This window comes from Nannobrachium achirus, assembly GCF_963921795.1.
Source record: "Nannobrachium achirus genome assembly, chromosome: 4".
NCBI classification, from domain to species: domain Eukaryota; kingdom Metazoa; phylum Chordata; class Actinopteri; order Myctophiformes; family Myctophidae; genus Nannobrachium; species Nannobrachium achirus.
Window position 1 is genome coordinate 47,001,861 of NC_137813.1, and position 21,952 is coordinate 47,023,812.

Genomic DNA, 21,952 nt, shown 5'->3' on the forward strand with positions numbered 1-21,952 from the left:
ATGGGAACTTGTAGATTTGCCATTTTCACTTTCTTTTATAATTGTTTAGTAATCGTAATCGAGGCAAAAGTTTAAAATAATCATGGTTGGTTTGCAGCCCTTCCAACATGTGATTGTATAACCAATTAAACCCTATATGGTTGACCGGAGTCCCTCAATACGATACACCATGATTACGTGACCAGAGATCACGTGTACCGATTTGCGAGTGTGGTTGCCAAAAAACTCAAAAATAGCAGAAGATCTTGTCAGAGAGAAATGGGCATGGCCTAGCTATGTGAGGAGTTGCATCGTGATCCAGGGATTTCAGAGAACAGGGAATTAATTTGTCACCACAAGTCATGTGTTAGTTGTGGAGTGCAAAGGTCCCATGGAAATGTATAAAACAGACTTTGTTCCAGTCCTCAAGAGGTCCTAAAGCTCCAGCTGGACTGTTGTGAGCCTTGGCATGCACTGGCATGTGCCAATGACAAATGCCCAGTGTTTGTCACTCTCCAACCCTTCCGTCTGTTGAGTGACATTAAGCTTGTCTGGCACACTGCAACCTGCCCGCCCGCCCACGGTCACACTCCCCACGGCCTGTTCACACCTCCCGGCCACCACGTATTCAGTGGTGGACATGTATCGATCTTTTTTTAGCAAAAATCGGCCAGCTGGTGGCACTATAATAGGCCGATCTGAAAATAATAAATAATAATACTATAATAGGCCTCTGGTCTTAATGGGTTTGACGTTTTAAACCGTGAAAATAGCTGATCTACAAGCTCACATCGCCTCGCATGTAAACTTGCAGATCGTTTATTTTCACTACGTTTTTCTTGACACTCATGGTATGACAAAGTAGGGCATTAAAGTAGGGCCCTACTTTATCATACAAAAGTGTCGCACAAAAGTAGTGAAAATAGCAGATCCGCGAGGCGTTGTGTGCTTGTAGATCAGCTGTTTTCCCCAGTTAGCCCTATTCACGGCCCGCCCACTCAGCAAATTTCTCAGCAACTTCCTGGTGTTGACAGTCAGTTTAGAAGGGGAAATTAATACAGAAATAGCTGGACTTAAAGCCAACAAATCATTATTTCGAACGGTAAAGTAAATTATAATGCTTTGTGCCTTTTACCATCTTGTGTTCTTGATCATGCTAGCCGTATTTTATACTTTACTATTTGGAAATTGCATTACATTTTTCTGTGTTAACTCTATGGGCTTTTAGTAGGGTTTCCCCTTCAAAACGTGACTTCAGCACCGGGGGGATGCTGAGTGGGCGGGCCGTGAATAGGGCTAATTTCACAATTCCCAAGCGGGAACGACATCCATCGTTAGATGACTACATTGTTCACGTCCGCCTTCTCAACGTGTCACATTGTACTCTTTGAGGCCTATAGATATTCTTCAGGCTGACGACATGCATGTGACAAGTGGCCTTGCATGTGTGTCTGTGGGCTGATTGGCGTATTGATCAGCAGCTGGGGAAAACAGACGTCAGCAGCCGTTACCACAGCAGCCTTGGGAGGAAATGACTATATGGTTATCTGGGCCTCATAGATGTGTAGGTAGATACCACTGTAGTGTTGGTCTGCTGCCAGTGGTGAAAAATAACTAAATATATCGTCGTTGTCGGGTGGAAACCTTGTATCTCCAAGTTTCAAATTTGTAATTTCTTTCGCAAAGTAAAGCCCTGCTTCATCGCACAAGGCCATCGCACAAAAGTAGTGAAAACAGCAGATGTACAAGCACACAACGCCTCGCGGTGCGAGGCGTTGTGTGCTTGTAGATCGGCTGTTTTCACTAATTTAAATCATTTTTAAAAATTAAAAATACAAAACAAACGGTTTTGGACATACAAGGTTTTCACGCGACAACGACGATATTTACTAACAGCAGTTTACAAAATGTATGGTTCGGTTCCATATTTTGGTGTCACGGTTCGATACTTTTTCGATACAAAAAATAAACAGAAAACAGAAATGTCCTTGATTTACTACATATATTTGTATAACTACGTATTTTTTGGTTTTAACTTTGAACAATACGGCACCCAACCTCTAGGGTAGTGGTTCTCTAAGTGGGCTCTGCGGAGCTCTTGAGGGGGTACCAGGGGAATGTGGATGTGGAGTTGTATTGTTGTGGATGGGTAAGGTGCACAAGCTTAATATGTTGGTGTGAAACTCCTGGTGTATTTTAGTTCGTCAATAAAATAAATTGGTTCATTACAGGTTCGGTACAAGGTCATTCGGTTCCGTACAGGGTCATTCGGTTCCGTACAGGCAGAGGCGTCAATTGGGTATGGCAAGCTATGGCAGCTGCCATCCCTTGGCTACAGGGGGAAAAAATAAAATGTACTTTTCATCGTGCCTGTTGCTAAGGCAGGGCAACATGACTGGTGTCTGGCGCGCGTGCAAGACACCAGTCATGTTGCCATACCTTAGCCTTTTCTGAACTGACGCCGCTGCGTACAGGGTCATTCAGTTCCGTAGAGGGTCAATCAGTTCCGTACAGGGTCATTTGGTTTGGTACACCGATTTCGGTTCGATATTTTGCACCCCTAATATTTACTCAAGTACTGTACTTTAGTACAATTGAGGTGTTTTTTTTACTTTGCTGGTGTACTTCCAATTTTTCATTCAATATTTTTTTCACTTCTACTCCACACTACATCTCAAAGGCAAATATTGTACTTTTTACTCCACTATAATTATTTGGAAGCTTTAGTTACAATTTACTTTGATTACTTTGCAGGGCAACCAGACTATAGTCCTGGGGAAACTTTATTATTATTATTATTCTCTGTTTCTAGAGTAACCAAAAGTTTGTCCGCCTACTCCTCCCACAGTTTTCGCACCACACACTCGCGCCATATGTCAAATCGACCGGCTTCATCGGGAATCGTGCGCAGGCATTTTGCTAAGAGAAATGTTGTATCGTTTAATTGATATTAATGTATTAGTGAATTAATTTTCCCCACTGACTTTAATTAAAAATTAAACTTTTCCCAAATATGGAGATGACTGACATCATAGATGTTTGACATCAGAAGTCACTTTGAAAAGTTTGGTTTCGGAGAGACTATTGACAGGCCTTATGAGACTTACAGATAGTGCAGATTGAACATTCCTCTCTACATATTATCTGAATCTGCACCCCATCATATCCTGAACCTTCCCGGACTGTCCTTGAGTTGAGCGAGGATTTCCCTTGAAGTGAGCATTACGGTCCCCTCGTGGCCAATCAGTCATGGAACAACATGGAACTAGGCCTTCCCCCTGCGGTCGTTGGAGACATTACATCAGAGCGGTCATTCCTTTAAGAAAGAGGCTGGACAGACAAACGCCTCCTCATTATGAGAATGTAATCCCATAAAGCTCAAGGACATTTAATCATCCAACACGTTTAGATATACTCCATACTAAGTAGCTGCAGATCAGTGATAGGCTCTTTGAATGTTATTCATAAAGCCTGTATCTGCCCAAGCTTAACACTTGGGATGCTATTCATTTTGTAATTATCTGGATATAGATTGCCGCCATTCCCTGCACTTTATTTATAACACCCAAGGGGCCAAACTCGTTCAGTAACGAGATAAGGTCCCTAGGGGTCACTCTGCCAAAAGGAGTTGTCTCGTTCCTCAACGAGACAACAAAGGGTTAACTGTACAGCTCTGCGTGCATGCTGTGTGCCCTGTGAATGACCCTAGTCCATACGTCACACTCTCTCGCAGAGAGAGAGAAAATGGCACGACAAGGCTGCATTGATTTCCATTCTATAGGCTGAAACATAAAAAGGGCTTTATCTATGAATGAGGTGCAAAGAACGCCAGGGAAGCAGAGATCTGATTGTTTTCACGGCGACACTTTACCGCGATGGTCGGCCCCGGTTTGGATTTTAGTTTCGCGAGCGTTTGTAAACAAATGGATTTTCTTCCTCAGTCGTCAGTGGACACTCACGTGCACACGCACAAAGCTTCCGAGGCTCTTCAAAATAAAGCGTGAGTGAACGGCGGCAGCAGCAACAGCTAGAAATGTTAGAAACCTTGGCTTCCCATGTGTTAAGAGCTCCGGAAGCCACAATGGTGTCCATGTTGTGGAAATTCACTAAATCCGGATGTAGACCAGGACGTTTACTTTCACACGGAAATGAAAAAATGTTACCGTGGCCGACCGTCTCAGCCCAGTGTTTTTAGGACTTTTAGGAGCGTTTCTCGGCGATTGAAGCGTTTTTGGAGAAAGATTCTGTGATAAAGCTGTTTATTTGCAGCAGCAATGAATAAATAGGAAATTACGCGCTTCCTGATGATGGCGGCCGAGTTGCATCATGGGATATGAAGTTTTTCCGCTCACCAGCCGCCGCCGCAGCACCTGGACGTGATAACGGGGCTGTGGCGTCGCACCGCGGTAATTCTTAGCACGTTCCTGGACATTTTTGGCACCAGAAGTGTTAAAAAAATTATAATTAAAAAAAAGTCCCTAACATTTTCTGTCTCAGGGAGGGCGGAGCATGCTCTGCCGACCAATGGCAGCGCACCTACCGGCGCTGCTCGGCCAACGAGGTGCATCACATCCGTCTGGAGGAGAGCAAGTTCTTCGGGGAGTACCAAGGGAAGAGTTTCACCTTCGCCTCCTTCCACGCTCACAAAAAGTAAGGCCCTCATCGTACATTAACCACTGTCAACCTGGCATACCTATTTTTGGGGGCTTGCCAGCATAGACTAGACTAGAGCGAGGGTTTTTCAAAGTGGGTGACGGGGCACCTTGGGGTGCCGTGACAGCAGTCCAGGGGTGCCGCGAGATAATTTGATAATATTTGGAATTTATTTGGACACATGAAAACATATTTAGTATCATTTTAAACTTGAAGTACAAAGTTATTTTCAGTCAGTTCTAACCAAAATGGCTATTATCTCAACGTTTTCCTCGCAACATAATCACTAACATATCGTCACTGTCTGGCAGAAACCTTGTATCTCCAAGTTTCAAATGTGTGCGTCTTTTGGTAAAGCAAAGCCCTGCTTCATCATACAAGACTGTCGCACAAAACTAGTGAAAACAGACGATCTACAAGCACGCAACGCCTCGCATAGTTTAGTACATTTTATAGATGATAAATACAAAAAGGACATACAAGGTTTCCACCTGACAACGACGATATGCTATAAATATAAGGTGCTGGGAGTGAAACTTATAATGTAGGGGTGCCTCGGAATAAAAAAATATTCATGGGGTGCCCTGAGACAAAAAGGTTTGGGAACCCCTGGACTAGAGCATAGATCAGAGGTCTTCAACAGGGGGTCCGCGACCCCTAGGGGGTCCGCGGAGGTGCTTGATTAAACAATAAAAAACATTTCTTTTTTTCCTTAAAAAAAAGAAATCCTTTTTTTGCCATTTTACACATTTATGTTAAAAAATAAATCATGATTCTATCCATTTTGAATAGCTTGAATACATGATTACTATGCAATTGAAAAATTGTTGATATTATTGACATTGGTTCTCAGTTAATAAGTAGTATGTTTGGAAATGGTAGTGGTATGGCCACCCTGCTCGCTATAACTTGTACATGTTTAAAATAAAAAATATGTCGTAGCCCCGACCACCCCCCAACCTACGAGGTGGTAGGGGGTCCCTGCTCCATCTCCCCATCAGTTTGGGGGTCCCCGGCCTGAAAACGTTGAAGACCCCTGGCATAGATTATTTGCTATTCGCCATACAACAAAGCATATCGTTGCTGTCGGGCAGAAACCTTTTATTTCCGTATTCTAACTCTTGTTTTTAATGCCCCTTCTTGATCATACTACAGCATCACACAAAAAGCAATGGGGTTTGAGCTTGTGGATCTGCTACTTTTGCCATTTTAGAATGTGAATCTTGAAAAGTAACAGTTTTTGATTTTGTCAAGGACGATATATTGCTGGAAGGGGTCAAGTGACTTATTTGGTTTGTTTGTTAAAATCAGTGTTAACCATAACAAAGTCGCATGCAAATGCATCACATTACAATTTTTATTTAACCCATTTTAGGCCTAGAATTATTGACTGCTTTAACTATTGAAAATAGCAGATATACAAGCTCACAGCGCGGCACCGAGTGCATTGCTGCGAGCTTGTAGATCTGCTATTTTTGAAATATCATGAAAATGTGTGAACATTTTTCAATATATATTTTTCAAAGCAAACTTTTGTAACTCAAATGTCTGCTTCTGGGGGGTCCCTGGAACAACATATTTTTGAGATGGGGTCCACAGCCAAATACCTGTAATTTTGGGGGTCCTTGACATGAAAAAGTTTGAGAACCATTGATTTAGAGGAAGGATTTAGAAGTCGGGTCAAAGATCGGGTCAAAGATATTCAAAGACTTGCACACATTTTCCCGTTTAAAAAAAATAGCAGATCTACAAGCTTGTATATCTGCTATTTTTCTAAAGTTAAAGCATAAAATAATGGTTAAAGTGATTAAGATCTAACGCGACTCGGGCGCGTTCCCGGTATTTGAGAGTTAACTGCAGTGCAAAATCAGTGGGCACTCGTGCTGTGAATCAAAACAAAAAACAATTTAGCCTTTTTTTCCCCCCCAGCCTATTTTCACATTCATGCGCTGCATTCCAATGACTTGTTTTTGATCAAATGGCGGAATAGCCGAATGTAACCAGATGAGAAGATACAGAAACATCCTTTCTTTCACACATCTTGAGAATGAAACAACAAAAGGAACAAGCAGTTCCTGGTAGAAATAGCCTGGATCCTGCGGGTTCATTTCAATGTATGAATTTCACATGGCTATACCAGAGGGCCATGAATAATACATTTTAGGGAGGATGCCGCGGGCCATATCAAATCTGCCCTCACGCCATGATTGCCCCCCCCCCAGACTTTGGACATGCCTCCTCATTATGGGTCTTCAACAGGGGGTCCGGGACCCTTAAGTGGTCCTCCGAGTTATTACAGGGATGGTCGCCAAATAATCTGAGCTAGATTTGTTATTATTTGTCCTTGTGGAAATTCATTTCACAACAACAAAAGTAACAGAGTTTTTGTTTCGTTTTACATAAGCACTTGAACCCTTCAGCATCCCTAATCTGGTGAGGACATTTGACGAAAATATCAGATATACAAGCTCACAACGCGTTGCAGCGCGGCACGTTGTGAGCTTGTAGACCGGGGAATCAGGTTTGGAACAATTATTGTCTGGTGTAGGCCTTTCAAACATGTAGCATGCAACAGGAGAATATCCGTGTCAGATGCGTTCACACATAATGGTAAATAGCTTGTGTGATAAGGTGAGTGAGGGGTGATGTCTGCACACATTAGCTACCCCCGCGTAAATATGACAGCCTGAGGGAGATGCGAGGATATCAATTGCAATCATTTACAATTTATTTACAATTTAGGCATTTAGCAGATGCTCTTAATCGAGAGCAATTTACAGTAAGCAAGGAAAACACAAGGTAATACATCAAGTGCATAGAAATAGTAATGTAGGATCATAGTAAACCAAGAACCTACCTTCAGTCCAAACAGTACAATATCAATATAACAAGGGTTTTCTCTAGGGGGTCCTCAGAGTTACTACAGGGGGTCCTGAGGCGTTTGTTTGCTTGTAGATCGGCTATTTTCGGCTAAGAGGTTTGGTGTAGAGGAGAAAAAGAGCAGACTAAATACAGAGTGAAAGGTCAAGTTTATTAAGTATTGACGGTTCAAGTGGTTAAATATCTGAAAACACAAATTTACATGAATCCAAAATACACTGATGATTGTGCCGTCAAACAATGAAAGTATATGGGTTGTGGGGGTCCCTGATTCATCTCTCGCTTGACTAAGGTCTTGGTCTGAAAACGTTGAAGATCCCTGCACTAGAGGGTGCCAGGTCTACAAATGACCTGGCATCGGTCTAAAGAACATGCCATCTAATCATTGTTTTCTTCCACAGAACATGAAAGATACATTGAACTGCTTGACATGTGTCTCTCCTATCATAGTAGGCCTACAGTATGTAGATGTAACTCACCGTCCACAATTACCAAAGGGACGTTCGTTTTGTTTCACTTAGGAAGCCATTCCATGGAAGTTCAATCGGTGAATATTTCGCAACTCAAACGCGAATGAAAAGCAGAACGAAAAAACTGGATTTCAGTTGTGTATCTCTCTGTCCAAACACCTCGCTAGGGGGGGGGGGGCTCGGGCTCCACTCGTCGTCAACAAAAGCCTCATCAATACGTCCACTCGCCGAATGTAAATTCACCAAACAATCACCGCACCCATTTACACATTGACACGTTTTGGGCTCAAGCGGTTTGTTTGTTTGTTAAAGTATAAGTGTTACCATAAATTCGCATACAAATGCATTGCATTACAACAATATTATTTAACTGCAGTGCAAAATCAGTAGACGATCACTCATCTGTGTTGGGAACAAAACAAAAAACAAATGTTTATTTTTTTCCCCTCAGCTTTCACATTCATGCCCTGCATTCCAATAACTTGGTTTAGATTGGAATTTAAATGAAAAGATATATCCTCTCTCTCTTTCTTTCACATCTTGACAATGAACCAACACAATGAACAAGCTGTTCCATAGAAGTTGCCTGATCTACAGGTTCTTTTCAATGTATTAATTTCACATGGCCATACCATCGTGACATGAATAGTACATTTTAGGAAGGAAGCAGTCTACATTACTTTAGTTAGCACTTAGTTACTTTCCACTTAGTACTTAGTTACTTTCCACTCAGTAATTAGTAATTAGTTACTTCCCACCTAGTACATATAGTAGTTACTTTATACTTTCCACGTAGTACTTGGAATTAGCCAGTAGCTATGCCCCTCCCAAAAAGCTTTTGTCCAATGCTAGCTTAGAATAACTTCCTGCTTGCCAAGGTTTGCCTTGGCAACAGCCTTGGCAAGCTGCCGGTTGCTAAGCTAGCATTGGACAAAAGCTTTTAGGGGAGGGGCATAGCTACTGGCTAATTATTTGATGCTTTAGCTGATAAAAAAATAGCAGATATACAAGCTCACAGCGCGGCACTGAGTGCCACGCTGCGAGCTTGTAGATCTGCTATTTTTTGAAAAGTGCAAATCTTTGAATATACTGTACAGTATGTAGTTTTAAAGCAAACATTTGTAACTCAAATTTTGCTTCTGTGGGGTCCCTGGAACCCCTCCCCAGAAGGGGGGATGGGGGTCCGGGAGATGGGGGCCCGTGGCCAAATACATATCATTTGGGGGGGTCCTTGACATGAATAGGTTTGAGCACCACTGACATAGAAACATAGGTTTTTCAAAAAACCTTAGAAGGATTTAGAAGACACTTATAGAACCAGGTCAACATAGTATTCCAGTACCTCTGACTCTGTGTCTGGGTGTGGCCAACTAACCCTGCAGGTACGGCGTGTGTCTGATCGGCGTGCGTCGCCTGGACACCACCAACATCCTGCTGAACCCGGGGCCCTGCCACATCATGGGCGGCTCGGACATCTGCTTCTACATCAACATCTCCAAGGAGGAGAACTCGGCCTTCGTCAGGGGCCAGAGGGACCAGCCCTGCTCCTCGCGGGTGCCCGGCAACACCAGGGGAAGGCAGCAGACCATCTACCACGGCCTCACCCGCCTGCCAGTCCACAGCATCATCGCCAGCATGGGTCAGTAGTACTCGGTAGCAGGGGGCGTCACAAGGGGGTGAAAAGTGGGACTGAGTTACTAGGGCCCAAGGTGGAGGGGCCTTAATTATTTTATACTCTAGCTATTGAAAATGTGTGCAAATCTTTGAATATATGTATTTTTCAAGCGAACATTTGTAACTCAAATTTTGCTTCTTGGGGGGGTCCCAGGAACTAAATATTTTGAGATGGTGGTCCGTGGCCAAATACATATCATGTTGGGGGTCCTTCACATGAAAAAGTTTGAGCACCACTGACATAGAAACATGGCTTTTTAAAAAAAAACTTAAAAGGATTTGAAATATTCAAAGACTTGCACAAATTCTCATGATTTAAAAAAAAACAGATCTACAGGCTTGTATATCTGCTATTTTTCAATAGTTAAAGCACAAAATGTGAGTGAATCCCACCAGAATTTGGTGCGACACCCCTGCTCAGTAGGCTGTATACTGTCCAGATTACCACATTTCTGAGCGGTGCCTCACCGCCTCCCATGCTTGTGTGTGCGTCTGTTTGTCCCCATGTCTCCCTGTTGGGAGTAGGGATGGGACGATAGTGATTTAATGTCACGATTATTGTTACCAAAGAAATTGCGATTTGCGCTCTTATCGCGATAATCAAAACATCCCCAACATCCATTATCCTGGGGTGTAACATTTGCCAAAAAATAGCAGCTCTACAAGCTCACAATGCGTTGCAACGTGAGGTTTATTTATGTTTTAGGTATTAAAAAAAAGTCTTAAGTCCTTAAATTGTAACTTTACTGTCATCTGGGGAACCCCTCAAAATCCTGTGGGTTCTGACCCACAGGTTGCGTACCACTGTCAATAGTTCACTGGTCTGTGTACATTTCCCCTCGCCGTGCCATTCTTACATTTGAAAGCTAATAGGATGAATTGGAATGACTCGAACTAATGTTAAAAAACTCATTTATCTGGTTTGACTGTCAGCCTTGATAAGAGCTGCCATAAGACTGAAATGTCAAATGCACATTCATTTGAAAATTTCAAAATAAAGGGGGGGGGGGACATAGATACAGCTGCCATACCTTATGGCAGTGGTTCTCAACCTTTTCAGGCTGCGACCCCCAAAATAATCATATTTTAACTGGGGACCCCCCCACCCTGACGAGCACAAAGAGTTGAGCTATTTTGTAGCCTATAACATGGTTCTATTGTGAAAATAGCAGATCTACATGCTCACAACGCCTCGCGCTGCGAGGCGTTGTAGATGTAGATCGGCTATTTTCACAATTTCTGCCTCTAATATTTCACAATTTGGCCAATGTTTAAGTTGTCATTTTAGAGGTATTAAAAAGTCCTTAAATTATCACTTTAGACATGTGCATTACCCTCTATACACTTAAACTTTACATTGTTTTTTTTTTTACTCTTGAGTGAGAACATTTAAGTTAATCATCTGGGGACCCCCCAAAATAATTTGGGGATCCCGACCCACAGGTTGAGAACCACTGCCTTATGGCTACAGGGGGAAAAAATAAAATGTACTTCTTAAAATTAATGTATCATGCCTGTTGCTACTAAAGTATGGCAACATGACTGGTGTCTTGCACGCACAGCTTTTGCTGAACTGATGCCACTGATCCACAAGCTGGAAGCGGCGGCCCTGAAGCAGCAGTTCTGGACATAATGAATGAGGTTTCCACCTGACAGAGGATGGATATTTGCATGCAAGTGTGCAGGAAGGAGTCCTGCTTCTACACCCGTAATAGGATTGAGTTTAGAAGAAGCAGTGACTCCTGCACACTTCAAATGCAGATGTCCTCTCTGTCGGTCGGGTGAAACCCTCATTCATTATGTCCAAAACTGTTCAAATGGTTTGGTAAAAATATCACTGTCTTCACTGTCTGTGCTTCTCTGTACGTTGCACCTCACCACTGTGTAACCTCTCCTCGTGGTCGGCACATGTATGTTATGTACCTGTATGTACTGTACATACAGGTATGGTAAATTGGTCAATATGATACCAATGGTCTATAAGCTAAACATCATGTACTGTACAACTGCTACTACTGTATATATCGCTGTATGTCCAAAACCGTTCGTTTTGTATTTATCATTTTAAAAATGATTCAAAGGAGTGAAAATAGCCGATCTACAAGCACACAACGCGAGGTGTTGTGTGCTTGTAGATCGGCTATCTTCGCTAGTTTTGTGCGCCAGTCTTGTATGATGAAGCAGGGCTTTACTTTACGAAAAAACATAAAAATGTGAAACTTGGGGAGAAACAAGATTTCTGCCCGACAGTGATGAAAAGTGATCGTGACGGTGTGTGGTTTCCTAACCTTTGCCTCAGGCACCGTGGCCATAGACCTGCAGGACTCCAGCGACAGCAGCCCCGAGAGCCAAGACCCTGGCGGCATGGGGGGCAGCGGCGGGGGGCCCGGCGGGGGAGGTGGCGGCGGCGGCAGGGGCAGCCGGGGCGGCTCCAGGACCAACGAGTCGGGCGTGGGCGCCAACACCCTGGCGCTGCCCGCCATGGGCTCGGCCGGCAACTCGGCCGAGGACCGGCGGCACAGCATCGCCCCCGTGCTGGAGCTGGTGGACGGCGTCAGCAGCCCCACCTTCGACCTGCTGGGGGACCAGTCTGAGGACGAGGCCGGCGAGGAGGAGGGCAAGGAGGACAGCGACCGGGACGAGAGGGCCGGGGGACACTGGTGGGGAGGACACCAAGAGTGAGTTACCACGCGTTTGGTTAAGCTTTACACAGTCACAGTTTCACACTATAACTAACTGTAGCTATTAAAGTATTATTATTAAAAATCGTTTCAAGTCAATGGGGCGAAGATACCGAAGCGACCATAATTGAAAACCCCCCAAAAAAGATTTGTTTCCTTTTTTTTTTAAATATATTGCCTATAGTCGACTGCCATTCGACTATAGGCAATATTCGGCCAATCAGATTTGACTATACAAATCTTGGGGCGCCCGCTGGCCTAGTGGTCAAGGTGCATACCGCATATTAGGCTATGATGCCTGCTGGCGTCGCCGGTTTGATTCCCGATCCGGATGACCTTTGCCACATGTCATTCCCCATCTCTCTCCCCATTTCCTGTCAGTCTACTATCCTATCAAATAAAGGCATAAAAAGCCCAAAAACAAGAAGATCTTTAGTCGGGGACAGCCCTATTATACTGTATATATGTATGCGATAAGGTCTTGCTGCGCGGTCATTATGGCTTATTCCCAGGTTCCGCAGGTCAGCTGCCATATCAAGAAACCATAAAAACGGGGGGGGGGGGGGGGGGGGGATGTACTTCTTAAAATAAATGTATCATGCCTGTTGCTAAGGTATGGCAACATGACTGGTGTCTTGCACGCGCGACACCAGTCATGTTGCCATACCTTAGCTTTTTCTGAACTGACGCCACTGGAGTATACCGTTGTGTTTTTTAGTAAAACACTTTATATAAAACCTAAGAATGCTATCTAGCTTTCATGTATGGTCTTTGAGGGTAGGAGAGTGTTATGGGGCTTAGGTGGAGTCTGAAGAGGTGAGTCTTCAGGCCACGCCGGACTCAATTAAATGTTGAATTCAGGACTTCTATTTGTAACAGAGTCTTTCTACATTGCAGTATTGATCCTTTTACTTAAAGGCCCACCTCACCTCTGGGACAACCAGATCTTATTTTATTGTTGTTCGCGACACGATCAACTAAATCCTGAGTTATTTTTTGTGTTCATTTCAATCTGTGTTTTGAGATATTTTAGTATTTCTAGTGATGCATTTTGCATCATATGATGCAGCATGATGCAATAAAATAAAATCTGGTTGTCCCAGAGGTGAAGTGGTCCTTTAAGTAAAACATTTGAGTGCTTTTCCCACCACTTTTGAAGGGTAACCAAGTGCTTGTGTGTTCATTGTGGGCGTGGGCAGGTGGGTGAAGGGCTACCCGCTCAACTCTCCTTACATCGGCAGCTCTCCTGCTCTGTGCCACCTGCTACAGGAGAAGATGCCCTTCTGCTGCCTGCGCATGGACAAGGTATGCACACCAAACCACCAACATGTCCGTCGCTAGGTTTTGTCTGTGGAAAATTCTAGATTTTCTTTTTTTACATACCATTATATTTTTCTTATTTTCATCCCAATTCAGTCCCAATTACTGAATGTCAAGTCTCCAAGTTTTCTTCAGAATATTTATGACACTTATTTACTCTGACGCTATGGCATATTAGGAGTTCTCAAATGTTTTATTTGCAAGGGCCCCCATAACACGGAGTGTGTACAAATGGAACCATTTGTACCCAATTTGGTTCTATTTGTTACAGACCTGTTATGGTCATTCAGGGTTATCTCTTTGTGCGTTTCTGGTAATATTATTGTCAACTAATTTTGTATGTCAGTGGCAAAAAAAAATATTTTGACAGAAATGTCCACCACAAGCCACTAGCCAGCATGGTGATGACCCCTGATGCCACCCAAGTTCTGTCCCCGACCCTCACCTTATAGCTCAACGGTTCCCAAACCTTTTAGCCCAAACTCAAAGAGAAATGTGATGTGTCTATTCTGGGACTCAAGCTTGTGGAACGCACAACTGCCGTAACTCATTGATCCTCAAAGTGGGTCCCCCAGCAAAATGTTAATATAGCATCACAATTTTATACTTTTGAGTATTCAAAAAAAGCAGATATACAAGCTCTGCTATTATTATTTTTTAAATGGTTGAATATTGATTATAAATACGTATATTATTTTTAACTAAAATCTTTTCTTCTGGGGGTCCCTGGCACAAAATATTTTGAGGTTGTGGGTCCTCAGACAAATACATAATCCTTATAGGGGGTCCTTGACATGACAAATACATAATCCTTATAGGGGGTCCTTGACATGAAAAAGATTGAGAACCCCTGCCGTATATAGCTCACACCTGAGGCTCTCTTCCTGAATCCAGTCCTCTCTGTCCCCTACACAGGCCTGCCACCACGTCCCTTTCGAGGACGCCCGTTCCTACGGCTTCAGGAACAAACTGATCATCGTGTCGGCGGAGAGTGCCGGGAACGGCCTGTACAACTTCATCGTCCCCCTGAGAGCGTACTACCGTCCCCGCAAGGAGCTCAACCCCATAGTACTTCTGCTGGAGAGCATGTGAGTAGGGCTGTCACAATTATTACATAATCGTCTAATCGTGATTAATTGACATTATCACAATTATTTTGTCATAATCGTCATAATCGTGAATGTTGAAAAATGTCCGAAATAGTGGAAATAGCAGATCTACAAGCTCACAACGCGTCGCATCGCGACGCGTTGTGAGTTTGTAGATCGGCTATTTCCACTATCAAAGTTATTTTTTAAGTAGTAAGTTGTCAAATATGTCAATATTTCTTTGTATATTTAGGTTATGTGTCATATCTACCATGTACAACTTCAAAGCCTACAAGCCAAACAGAAATGTAATTGTCAACGACAAAAACACAATTAAATCGTTAATCGCCAATTATTTGAGTGACAATTAATCGTCATGTAAAATGTCATATCGTGACAGCCCTACATGTGAGTTCCGGGAGGCTCTCTCCATTCCGACATGTCGCCACTCCGAAATTGACTTCTTATTGTCGGAGTGGCGACACTCCCATAGGGGTTAGGTTTAGGGTTAGAGATAGGGTTAGTGTCGGAATGGAGACATGTCGGAAAGGAGACATGTCGGAGTGGAGAGATGCACCCGTGAGTTCCTTCCCAACACCATAGTAGAGATGGGACGATAATGAAAATGTCATTTGACGATTATTGTGAGTTGTCACCAAGGAAATGTATTTACGGTATTATCGCGATAATCAAAATATACCCAACATCCATTATCCTGGGGCTGAAGATTTGCCTAAAAATAGCAGATCTACAAGCTCTCAGATTGTAGATCGGCTATTTCTTTGGCCAAGAGATTTGATAAAGAGTGAAAAAAGGGCCTGCATCAAGTACATTATTTCCGTTTGACCAATTATAGAGGGTTTAAGTGGTACCAGATATGCAGCTCGGCAAAAAAAAGGTGAATTGATCTCAGGGGATGATGGAGGATAATTTCGCGATAAATTTAAATCTCCACGATATGATTATCGTGAGTGTTTTTTATCACAATAAACGATCATGACGATTATCGTCCCATCCCTACCCCATAGTAGTTACTGGAGAGTAATGCCGGGCAATACATCAAACATGTATCGATATCGAGGTATCAACATGCAAGGTATACATATCGACGAAGAAGGCTTGAAATGAGGTATTGGTTATGTGTCAAATTCATTAACAGACACACTATGCATGCACATAGCACATGCAAAAAGCAGTCCATCTGTAAACAGGTGTGGTTACTTCCATTTGTACTGTGCAGTGTGTATGCATGGATATGCTATTCATTATCTGGGTTAGGCAGGTAGTGGACTTAGAGCAGAGAAACATAACAAAATATATAATGCAATAGTTTTTAGACTTATTACTATCGCACATTCTCACTAGGTCAAGGAACAAATTACACTCTTTTCATGTATGCCTGTTATCGCGCCACCAGCAGGTCGACTTTTGCTAAACTCATTTTTGAAAATGCCTCAAATCATGCATGCAGTGTCACGTTAAAGGCCAAAGAAGACATGGCACCCTTTTCACATTTAGCTGTGCCACCAGGAGGCCACAATAACTAATACCTGACCTGGTGGAGACCTGTACTCGGAGGAGCACTGCTTCTATGCATAATAGCATAATAGTCAGATGTATAGTACATGTGACATAGATGTTTTTATTTCATGATCGATAAAGATATCAATGAATAAAATCAATCAATGCTGGCCAATGCAACAGCTTCGACGACGACACGATGGGCTTGCAATTGTTAGGCCGCAATGTTTGTTTCTTTATATAGATCGCAGTTAGCTCGCTGTGAAACAAAGGTTAATTAATGTCCTGAGGTCCAAGACATTCATTTACACGAACAGCAATAGAAGACATTACAATATCACACAAATAAATACAAAAAAAGCATCTTACAAAAATCAATTATCACATACAAAGAAAAAAAAGAGAAACAGAGGAATACAGCAGATTTAAATAAAAGTCAATCCTTTTAACCCATTAAAACCAGGAAAGCATCTAATGGCTATTCAAAAATAGCAGATCTAGTATTTTTGAACATTTATGAAAAAATTCTTGAGAACTACTGGTTTAAAAGGCATTTGTTCAATAGGCCTCAGGTCTTAATGTTTTAACACAAGGTGTTTCCTTTGATGTTGCGAAGAAATCGATTAAACAAGAGAAACCAACAGGAATTCAGCAGATTTAAAGTTTCACAGTCAATCCTTTTAAAAAACAAGTCTGTCCTTTGATGTTACGAATATCGCCTGGAAGACGATTCCTGGAAGTACAACTGACCTGTAAAATGCACTTTGGTGAAAGTGGTTCTTTATAAATCGACAATGACAGTGAAAAGGGACATCTTTCTGAGGTTTCTGTAAAAGAATAAAGTGAACCATGACTGCTCAAATCATGGCTGAGTGATTTCAGGACAATGGCCTCTGTCCACAGTTAGACCCTTCAAGTGGCAGTGCTCAAGTGCAGGCAGTACCGCAATGTAGAAATACTCTGTGACAAGTAAAAGTCTGGTATTCAAAATTGACTTGGCTAAAAGTATTGGCATCAAAATATACTTAAAGTACCAAAAGTAAATGTACTCATTATGCAGAATGTCGCATTTCACAATTTAAATTTGTATTAAAATGAAAATCATATGAAAATAGCAGATCTACTAGCTCACAACAAGCATGACATCGCAATGCGTTTCGAGCTTGTAGATCGGCCATTTTTCAAATAGCTGAAGTATACTTTATAGGGCTGGTGAATGTATGTTTTGTAATTAAAAAATAACAATTGTTGCGCATTAACAATATTATATTATGATATAATATAAGAACAAATTCCTCAAAACTGTGTTCTTACAAGTACAGTACTTGAGTACATGTTCTTAGTTACTTTTTCACCACTTCGAAATGACTGCGGAATCCAATAAAAAGAAAAAAAGCCAATAAAGCGCTGAGTCACCCCACTGTAATGATGTGTTATTTCCTGTATAGTCATTACAGGGTCCTACTGTATTTCCCCAAGCCGTAGGGAGCCCATCTCCAAGGGGAGCCTTGCACTTCATTATGTTCCGTATTACTCTTTCATATCGTCGTTGTCGGGTGGAAACCTTGTATGTCCAAAACCGTTCGTTTTGCATTTATCATTTTAAAAATGATTTAAACTAGTGAAAACAGACGATCAACAAGCACACAACGCCTCGCGGTGCGAGGCGTTGTGTGCTTGTAGATCTGCTGTTTTCACTACCTTTGTGCGACGGCCTTGTATGATGAAGCAGGGCTTTTACTTTGTGAAAAAACCTACACATTTGAAACTTGGAGATACAAGGTTTCCACCCGACAGTGGCGATATCCAGAACCTTGTATCTCACTCTTTTTCATGCTTTTTTTATTCACCATAAACAAAACATACTTCATCAATCGTGTTGCACAAAAGTAGTGAAAATAGCAGATCTACAAGCCGACGCTTTTTGAGCTTGTATGATCTGCTATTTACAATATTTTAAATGTTTTTTTTTCTCGAATACTAGGGAACAGTTTTAGACATACAAGGTTTTCCGCCCGCCACAGCAACGATATCAGGGGGGGGGGGATTCACTTATCAGAAGAGAAATAAAACCATCTATTTGTGTTTTTGTGATTGGTTCTTCAGACCCGAGGCAGACTTCCTGGAGGCAATCTGCTGGTTCCCTATGGTGTTCTACACAGTGGGCTCCATCGACAAGTAAGACAGACAGACAGACGGACGGACAGGGGCGTCACAAGCGGGGTGGAGTGGGACTGAGTTTCTAGGGCCCCAAGGTGGAGGGGCCCTAATTATTTTATGCTTTAGCTATTGAAAAATAGCAGATATACAAGCTCACAGCGCGGCACCGAGTGCCGCACAGTGAGCTTGTAGATCTGCGATTTTTTAAAAATCGTGAATGTGTGCAAATCTTTAAATATATGTGTGTTTTTTAAGCAAACATTTGTAACTCAGATTTTGCTTCTGGGGGGTCCCTGGAACTAAATATTTTGAGATCCTTCACATGAAAAGGTTTGCGCACCACTGACAGAGAAACATAGCTTTTTAAATATTCAAAGACTTGCAAAAATGTTCATGTTTTTTCAAAAATAGCTGATCTACAAGCTCGCAGTGCGGCACTCGGTGCCGCGCTGTGACCTTGTGGATCTGCTATTTTTCAATAGTTCAAGCACAAAATGTGAGTGAATTAGAGATGTTACCGATCAATCGGCAATGGATCGGATCGGGCCGATCAAAGCGTGATCGGCGATAATCGGTGGTTTAGATCAAAAGGTAAATTCACCGATCCGATCCGATCGGTGCATCCAATCAACCAGCCGTTCAGTATGCCCACTTGAGGCCATTTTGGGGTATTGATTTCCACAGTGCTGAAGGAATAATTAGTTACTGCTATGATAATAAAGACATAGTAATGCTGGTAAATAACTATAAGGCAAATATATAAATGAATTCATGAGTGAATTAATTAATTAAAGTTAAAACATTAACATTTAGAAAATATAAATAATATATAAATAATAACTTGATCGGATCGGTGATTGATCGGTATCGGGTGATCAAACTTTTGTGATCGGTGCTCGGTGATTGGTTCCAAAAAACCTGATCGGACCATCCCTAGAGTGAATCCTTGTACCCAGGGCCCAGAATTTGGTGCGACACCCCTGCAGACAGACAGACAGACGGACGGCCGGGCTCAGGCTGATCTCATTACTTATCTTCACTCTTTTTCTTATCTCCGTCAATCCCTGCTTCATCTTTATTCATTATGTAGCACCCGCTCCTCAGACGACTTGATTTCCCACTTTTGATGTATTCAAATTCAAGTCTTTTTCCTTGCTTTTTGACACTCTCTCTGCGGCTATTTAATTGCCTACTCCATCTGGGCTCTCTCTGTCTCCTTGTCTCTCCCTCTCTCTCTCTCTCTGTCTTGGCAGTCTGGACAGTTTGCTGCGCTGCGGAGTGACATTCGCAGACACCATGGTGGTGGTGGACAAGGAGAGCTCCATGATTGCCGAGGAAGATTACATGGCCGACGCCAAGACCATTGTGAATGTTCAGACGCTTTTCAGGTTGTTCCTCCCAGCAGTACTTTACTTTACAATCGCACTCTGAGCTGTGATGTCTGGGAGGGTCAAGGTTTCTCTCGTATTCAGGGGTGTCACAAGGGGGGAGGGGGAGTGGGACTGAGTTACTAGTAGGGCGGAGGGGCCTTAATTATGTTATACTTAAGTACTGAAACATGCTGCGAGCTTGTAGATCTGCTATTTTTGAAAAGTCGTGAAAATGTGTGCAAATCTTTGAATATATGTATTTTTTAAGCAAACATTTGTAACTCAAATTTTGCTTCTGGGGGGTCCCTGGAACTAAATATTTTGAGATGGGGGTCCATGGCCAAATACATATAATTTTGGGGGTCCTTCACAAGAAGAAGTTTGAGCACCACTGACATAGAAACATAGGTTTAAAAAAAAAAAAAAACCTTAGAAGGATTTGAAACATTCAAAGACTTGCATAAATCTTTCAAGATCTAGCAGATCTACAAGCTCACAGCGCGGCACTCGGTGCCGCGCAGTGAGCTTGTATATCTGCTATTTTTCAATAGTTAAAGCTATACCATGTAACTTTTTTTTATAAAACATATCTTAAAATTGTCCTAACTGTTAAATCGCTAAAGTTTTAGAACACCCACTCCATTAATTTCAGCTTCTAAAGCCTTCTCTTTATATTTTGAGCCGTGAGGGGGGTAGAATTTCGCGGAAAAATTACGTCATCTGCATCATCTGTATACGTTGTGTATACGTTGGCCAATCACATCGCGGATCATACACACATGATACACTACCGGCCAATCACGGCGTGTCTGCCGTCTCTTCAGGAAGTAGCCTCCCTCAGCAAGTGTTTACGATGGTGAAGGATTCTTGCCTCTTACTCCCCAAATCCTGGTCAGAAAATTACGTTCTACCCCTCTACGGATTCGTATCGGTCGCGGTGGTTTGCGGCCCCGCTCTGGTGGTCCACGGCGGTGGTCCGCGGCGGTGGTCCGCGGCGACTCCGGGTGAAAAACGGCCAAAAAAAGCAATACCGCTACTAACCACTAGTTTAGCAACTTACACAGTATAGCTCCCAGGGCCCAGAATTTGGTGCGACACCCCTGCTCACATTCTGTCTCCCTCTCTCTTGACTCTTGCATTACGTCTCTCTGCTCTCACTCACTTACAGACTGTTCCCAGCTCTCAGCATCATCACAGAGCTCACCCACCCAGCCAACATGCGCTTCATGCAGTTCAAAGTCAAAGACCACTACTCCTTGGCTCTGTCCAAGCTGGAGAAGGTAAGTGTTGCCTTATGTTGTCTTTTATGTCAGCGGTTCTCAACCTGTGGGTCGGGACCCCAATGCAGGGGGGGGGGGGGGGGGGAATTATTTGGGGGGGGGGGTCCCCAAATGATTAACTTAATGTGCAGCATTGTTTACTCTCTCAACAGTAAACAAACTAACATAATGTTTAAGTGTATATATATTTGACATTTTGACAATTAATAATTTAAGGACTTTTTCCTCTACCTCTAAAATGACAAATTAAACATTGGCCAAATTGTCAAATGTTAGAGGCAGAAATTGCGTAAATAGCCGATTTACATGCTCACAACGTGAGGTGTTGTAAGCATGTAGATCTGCTATTTTCACAATAGAACCAACCGTGTTATACAAATGTAATGCCTCAACTTTTAGTGCTTGTCAGGTTAGGGGGTCCCCAGTTAAAATATGATTATTTTGGGCCTCTTGGCCTGAAAAGGTTGAAAACCAAAAGTAGTTCACACACAAACATCAAACAAAAAAGCCTCTTTAATTTAATTTATTTTATTTTATTTTATGTATTTGTTATGTATTTGGTTTTTGTGTAGTGTTTTGTCTTGTTGTTATGTAGGTGGTGGGTTTTCTACACGTGTTAACACATATGGTGCCAACCCCGAGTTTCCCGAGTTTGTATTGGTACTAGTGCTGTGCCAACCCCGAGTTTCCCGAGTTTGGGCCGTTTTTGAAAAAAAAAAAAAAAAAAAAATCTCAAAATTTTTTTTTTCTAAAATTTTTTTTGGACCTCCAGAAATGTATTAGGCATGATCGCGATCGCGAAATTGCATGTTTAACCCCCATACCAACCCATTCTTTCAAACATGGCAGCCATGTTTGTTTACATCTGAAGAAAAC

At 42.5% G+C, this 21,952-nt stretch overlaps 1 protein-coding gene across 1 annotated transcript in view; it reads left to right on the top strand.

The window, feature by feature from the left end:
• The window catches only part of kcnt2b (potassium sodium-activated channel subfamily T member 2b), a gene marked incomplete at both ends in the record, with an annotated part of 140,830 nt that overhangs the window by 107,264 nt on the left and 11,614 nt on the right, over positions 1–21,952 (top strand). The window contains 8 exons of the mRNA XM_080723889.1: positions 4,477–4,629; positions 9,365–9,621; positions 11,956–12,334; positions 13,537–13,642; positions 14,573–14,745; positions 18,373–18,444; positions 19,680–19,814; positions 20,965–21,076. Coding sequence (XP_080580015.1) covers positions 4,477–4,629; positions 9,365–9,621; positions 11,956–12,334; positions 13,537–13,642; positions 14,573–14,745; positions 18,373–18,444; positions 19,680–19,814; positions 20,965–21,076 — 1,387 coding nt within the window. The remainder of the gene's footprint in view (positions 1–4,476; positions 4,630–9,364; positions 9,622–11,955; positions 12,335–13,536; positions 13,643–14,572; positions 14,746–18,372; positions 18,445–19,679; positions 19,815–20,964; positions 21,077–21,952) is intronic.